The sequence below is a fragment of the Ascaphus truei genome, chromosome 9, assembly GCF_040206685.1.
Source record: "Ascaphus truei isolate aAscTru1 chromosome 9, aAscTru1.hap1, whole genome shotgun sequence".
Classification (NCBI taxonomy): domain Eukaryota; kingdom Metazoa; phylum Chordata; class Amphibia; order Anura; family Ascaphidae; genus Ascaphus; species Ascaphus truei.
The window spans coordinates 54,502,695-54,509,062 of NC_134491.1; the positions used below are offsets into that span (position 1 = coordinate 54,502,695).

Below are 6,368 nucleotides of genomic sequence, written 5' to 3' on the forward strand. Positions count from 1 at the left end.
ATTAAATATATTTCTAATATAAATATTATATACATATGAACAAATTTAGGACAAAAAGGGGGTAGCTATATATAGCCTACAATATAAGTGTAATATGTGCACATATATATAGAAAAAAAATGCCTGATGCATGCAAAAACATAGAAAAACAAATACTTTGCTTCCCATTGAGTGCGAGAAGAGAGAAAAGAGAAGAGAGAAAAGAGAAGAGAGAAAAGGGAAAAGAGAAGAGAGAGAGGATTTTGGCTCCCCTCCCATCTCGCTGATCTTGGAATATTAACAATAGTTAAAGATGTACATGCTTGTATGCAGAATATTACATGTAATAATGTAATGTAATAATGAAGGGTTAATAATGATGAAATGTTGGGTTTGAGTTGGAAGGGCAAACTATTTTTGTCTGCCACGTTTCTGCTTCAGGCACATCGGGTTAAACAGCAGTTCGAATCATTCTGATCCACTTCAGTTCAGCGGAGGGGGATGTTCAGACTTTGAAAGCCTAAACCCAATAGAAGTACTGTTTTACTCAAGAAATGTCCAAAAAGTGAATGCAACTCTTTTGGGGAAGTCCTACTATCTCTCATATCCAGACAACTCAAGGCAGAATCCAAGAGCGTGACGTCTCTATTTCCTGGAACCAACATCCCATCGCATTTTGCAAACTACATCACTTGCCATCTCTAGAAATATGATGACCTGTAATAGCTCTTTCATTGCACCGTTTAATGTGCAAAAGGGAAAGGAACACCAACACTGTGGCTGTTAGGGTTGCCAGGTGGCTTTTTGAAAAATGCTGGACACAATTGTGAAAGGTGCACACACACGCTCGAGATTCACACTTGAGACACACACACCTCTCTCCGCTTCATGCTGTTTACTCCTCTCCTTGGCTCCGCCCTCAGGCTCCTGACACCTCCTCCTGATTGGCTGCAGCCAATCAGGATGGAGGACGCTGCCAAGCCACCTAGCAACAGCCATGCTCTCTTTCGGGGAAACCCCACGGCCCCCCAGGCTGTTCAGGTCACTATTCCAGAGAGGTAATAAAGGATACATACATATCCAGTATTACCTCTAACTTTTTACTGGACAGTGTCCAAATACAGGACAATCTGGTTCAATACTGGACACCTGGCAATCCACTGGCTGTGGGCTCACGCACTGCTCAGGGTCTGCAACAAACAATGTGGGGGGGCCTGGAATATAAATTGGGGGGGGAGGAGGGGGGTTCATATTAATCTATTTTACATTTTGAAAGATGCTTAGATTAAATATCGAAAGGAACAGAACTGGCAGATAAAATTTGTGGTAAACAGATAATACTTTTAATCAAGGGTTTTCAGTCAAATCTGATCATTACTTTGCAGAACGACTTACACATCTGAAGACAGGATATTTGTGGTCCCGAAAGCAGAAGTACAGCAACTTATACAAGGAAACGTTTTACATTTATCTAACTGCAATGATTACAGCTTGCAGATTCAAGATAACTACAATAGTTCCGGTGACAAAAAAGCTAGAAGACGTTATCACTACACAAGGTGAGGGTAAGAAAAAAGAATAATGACAATGATCTTGTGATCTATGGTTTATGTGCTAAAAAGACATGAACAAGTCTAGTTTCATATTATCGCTATGCTGGGATTTTTCTATTAAAGTATGTACTGTACATCATAAAATGTCACAGTTTTTCAGTACCCAACAGAAGTTCTGTTCATTAGAGCTACAATAAGTAGCTTGTGTTAAACAAACCTAAATTATAATAGCTGCATTCGTTGTTATAAAACAGATGCTGAATACTGTATTACTTTTAACAAAACACACAAAATATACCGCAATCAAATCACCTAACTGTTATTAATAGGTAAAGAAAGCCAGTAATATATCAGAGTAATGCTGCTGGCGGTGCCATAGGGCAGAAAATATATGAAAACACAAAAGGAAAAAAAAAAAAAAAAACAAGCACTCTCAATACCAAAATAAGACAGAGTTATTGAACAACACAGAAAATTTATATAAAAATGACAGTTTAAAAGCAACGAAAACTCAAAGACCCCTCAAACGACCCTCCTGCATGAACAAAGAATCAGAAAAAACCCTGATATGGTGCACATGCACAAAAAATGAACTGAATCATAAGCAAAGATATGCTGCGGCAGTGGGAAAAACAGATCAAACCCTAACCCAACAGGAGAAAGTAATGATAGACAGCACTCACGGTGGCTGATAGTGGGCCTCATGCAGTAAGCGACGATTATGTGAAATCGGCAAGCTTATCGATTAGTCATGTTATTGGCGTTTTTCCCTCTCCGTATGCAGTAAGTGCCGAATACATTCAAAATCAAGCCGAAAACAAATCCGACCACTCTCACGATGATGAGCCGATCACACACAGGTGTATCGGCGTGCGTGGCGGGGTGCTGTTAGGTTGCACAATCACAAATCTTGCTGAATCAGGCGAAACAAGCATGTTTTTGATTGCGCGCCATATTTAAAGGCAACGTGTACTGCTAATCATTCTCTGTGTTGTTGGGAGTGAGAGAGAGAGAGACGCACAGAGCTGGACGATTGAAGATTTGCATATTGACTGAGAGACTTGTTGTGTATTGGGTGAGCTTTGTCCTTTGTTGTTTTGTTTACATCTTTGTCTTGTTTTATATGTGGAAGTGGTTCGTGTGATTGCCTGTACATTTCTTGTCTGTTTTTTGTGAGTGCTGGAAGTATGCCCGCAAAGCGTGGGAAGAGTGATGCTGGTGGGAGTGGGACTGCTACTCGTGCGAGTACGCGTCGGAGTGAACGTTCTGTTCAGGGGAGTGATGTTGCTGGTGCACCGAGTGGTGTTGCTGAGAGTGGGAGTGCTGTTGCTGGGAGTGGGAGTGCTGGTGCTGGGAGTGGGAGTGCTGTTGTTGGGAGTGGGAGTGCTGGTGCTGCGAGTGGTGTTGCTGGGAGTGGGAGTGCTGTTGTTGGGAGTGGGAGTGCTGTTGCTGTGAGTGGGAGTGCTGGTGCTGGGAGTGCTGGTGCTAGGAGTGGGAGTGCTGGTGCTGGGAGTGCTGCTGGTGGCGCAGTTGCTGATGGGGTGGATGGTGGTGGCGTGCTTGCTGGTGGCCAGCTTTTGGAGGCTCTTCCATTGGAAGAAGGAGAGTCCAGTCAGCACCAGCCAAGCTCTGACCCTAAACCTGCTCGGAAGAAACGTGTGGAGAAGCCACGTAATCCTCGCTTCAATGACCAGGAAAATACAGCTCTTGTCACTGGCATTCTGGAGCACTATGACAGTATCTATGGACATTTAGTAGGTAAGTGTACCTTTACATTTATTATTCAAATACATGTGATCCTAGGTCATCTGAGTTTTGTTCATATGCAAATATGGGTACACAATATCTTTCTATGTTCATTAGTGTGGAAACACAGCTTTTTATCATGCCTTACAAGGACAAATAAACACAGCCGGTCAATTTGCCAGAACTGCATACAATATGAATGCAACCTTGCTTACATGTATAGGTTTAGTAGTGAATGCTCATGTGCTTCACATATTACACATAAAACAGCATGTTTGCTATCTCTTGGAACAGCTAGCAGTGTAGGAAACTGGTGCTTATATTATTATTAATTCACCTCATATCTTTTATATGTTTTTCAAGGGCGGACAAGTGCAGCAAGCAAAAAAGAAATGTGGGACACAATAGTCATTGGTGTCAATGCCTGTGGGAATCGTGTCAGGGACAAGTATCATTGTCGGAAAAGATTTGATGATATTAGGTCCAAATTGAAAAAGAAAATACAAGACCAACGCGTGCATGCTACTGGCACTGGAGGTGGGCCCACACCACAACGTCTCATATTGACTCCATTGGAGGAGCTGCTTCGGCCAAAATTACTTACCGTCGTCGTGGAAGGCTTGGCTGGTGACCGTGACATTGGAATTTATCCGTCACAATTTCCAGCAGGTGATAAATATTACTGTACTAGGCGTGTCGTTGCTTACACTTATTTTGCATATTTACACTGCTTTTTATACTGTCTTCACAATATAAGCATACCTGCATCTATATATGTATATGTCTGATTCTGTATATATATATATCTCAAAATAGACATATATGTAGTAGTCCTACTAAAAGCAGTAACTAATATAGCACGTGCCATTGCGTGCTCATTTACATGTGAATTCCCAAAATGCATAGCTGCAGTGGAAGCAATTGATGGTGGGCGAAGATGGGGAACAACAGGGTAGTACACATGTGTAACACATGTTAATCAGAAATTATTACTAGCTACAGGTACAGAACAGAAATATGTAGAATATTATTGTGTATTTTATTTATTTTACTCCGACAAACATGACATTACTGCCTATTTTAAGCATGCATCAAATATATTGCATGCAACGGCCTACAAACATCACTTGCACTAACACATCTATAGTTGTTTATGAAAAGGTCCATTTTTGCTTTAACTCATATACAGACAGCATAATGAGGCACACGTATCATATTTTATGTCATTGTTTTCATAACTTAAAAACTGCACACGACTATTTAGCTCATCTACCATTGTGTTAAAGCAGCTGCAATTAATATCTCATCACAGCATACACTTCAACAGAGGGGGTGGGGTTCAGCACACACACTAATTGCAGCCTCATTTTAGGGTCAACTTAGTTCACACCATTTTCACCTGTTTCAAGTAATTGAAAGGTGTGGCTGATTAGGCTTTTTGGGGAAGGGAATACCGTTATTACAACCTGACTAGCACAACTGAAGTTAATCACACTCATTTGAAAGCTTCACTTTAGCTACTAAATGCCCCAACAACTCATTACTTATCAAAGCGTACGTCACACATTAGTTCACTCATATCTATAGTTGAACTACTATCAAAGACACATTATCACACACTGCATGTGTTGTCTTGTTGAGTCACAGCCACATTCAGGTGTGCCACATCTTCGATTAATGTACCACACATATCCTCTACCAAAAACAACACTTTTTGCAATATGACCACCTTCATGATAACCATTGTGAATGGTCATCTCATGATAGTTATGTACATTATGATACTGATATCACTACACAACATATGATTTTAAGGTACAAATTTAATCTATTTATCCTCACGCATTACTGCAGAAACATAGTATGTTGTATGTTAGGGAACTCAAAACTTCTAAGTACACAGGCATGTACAGTGTTATTACAACTATTTATGTTCACTTTCACACACATTTTCGGTTAAGGAACTGATGTTGTTAGTTAATCATAAATACAGAACATACAATAAGTGTTTGTTCAATATTTACACATGTAAATGTCAAACTTATGTTATTGTTATATATAGTTGCCCCTGGAGGACATGTGTCACCTGAGATGGAACAAGTGTCTTCACCTGGGTCAGCCAGCTCAACACAACTACAAGGTGAGTGTATCAGTTGGTGGCCATATAATATGTGCTCTTCTATATGTTATGTTGTCATGTTCATTATTTGTTTTGCACATCTTCTTTAAATAGGATTACTTAGTGTCAGTGAAAATTAAGTGTAAGGCAACATGTATTGTGTTAGTGATGTGAACTATCATGTAGGACTTCTGAGTTTAGAGCAACTTTTCATTCATTCATATTTCATACTGAGTCCAAACATTATTCGTAAGTCAAGGTAGTTTTTAATGTGAGGTTATAAAACGTATGCTAACATGTTAGGTGTTACTTAGGACACAGTACAATTACATAGTAACACAGCATACATTAACATGCCATTTAATAATGTGTACATTTCTTTTTAGAACATCATGGTGATGAGGATGATGAGGATGATGAGGATGACGCCGCAGAAGAGACTGAAATACAATCAAGTGACCATGAAGAGGTGCCAATAGAAACTGTTGTACCGCCAAATCGTCCATCAACTTCCACATACGATGCAATTGTAGCTTCAGAGGGAAAAATAGTGGACGCAGAAAATCGTCGCCATTCAGACATGATGACAGTGCTGGAAAGGATGATTGGACTGCAGGAAGAAACAGTATCACAATTGGCACATCTCCACAGAGTCTTCATTGAAGTGCCTAAACAGTTGCAAAAAATCAACACCTCATTCGAAGCATTAGTTGTTCAGCAAACCCGAGCTAATTACTGGAGAATGACTAATGTACCCCAATTCAACACCTCACAGGCTGGATCATTACATGCTGGCCACTTCTCACCACATTCATCTGATCTTCAGCCACCAGGTCCCAATGTTACCGGTCAAGTAGCACACATTGGTGTGCAGGTTCCTGACGACATCCTACCGCTGCCATCTGTACTACATCACCAGCTGACACCTACAAAGGAGGCCACAAAAACACAACAGCACAAGCAGTTAGTAC

General features: G+C 40.5%; 1 protein-coding gene across 1 annotated transcript; it reads left to right on the forward strand.

Moving 5' to 3' along the window:
* Positions 1-942: 942 nt before the first annotated feature.
* LOC142503248 (uncharacterized) lies at positions 943-6,147 on the forward strand. The gene is made up of 5 exons (XM_075615409.1): positions 943-1,037; positions 1,365-1,501; positions 5,341-5,418; positions 5,784-6,106; positions 6,139-6,147. The coding sequence occupies exons 1-5, from the start codon at positions 943-945 to the stop codon at positions 6,145-6,147; spliced, it is 642 nt and encodes a 213-aa protein (XP_075471524.1).
* Positions 6,148-6,368: the final 221 nt, after the last annotated feature.

Bases quoted from the DNA above. Each gene is read 5' to 3' on its own strand.
- LOC142503248 (XM_075615409.1), top strand. From the start codon at position 943: ATGGAGGACGCTGCCAAGCCACCTAGCAACAGCCATGCTCTCTTTCGG. The intron at 1,038-1,364 runs GTAATAAAGGAT...ATTACTTTGCAG, and splicing joins CAGGTCACTATTCCAGAGAG to AACGACTTACACATCTGAAG. The intron at 1,502-5,340 runs GTGACAAAAAAG...TGTTATATATAG, and splicing joins AGATAACTACAATAGTTCCG to TTGCCCCTGGAGGACATGTG.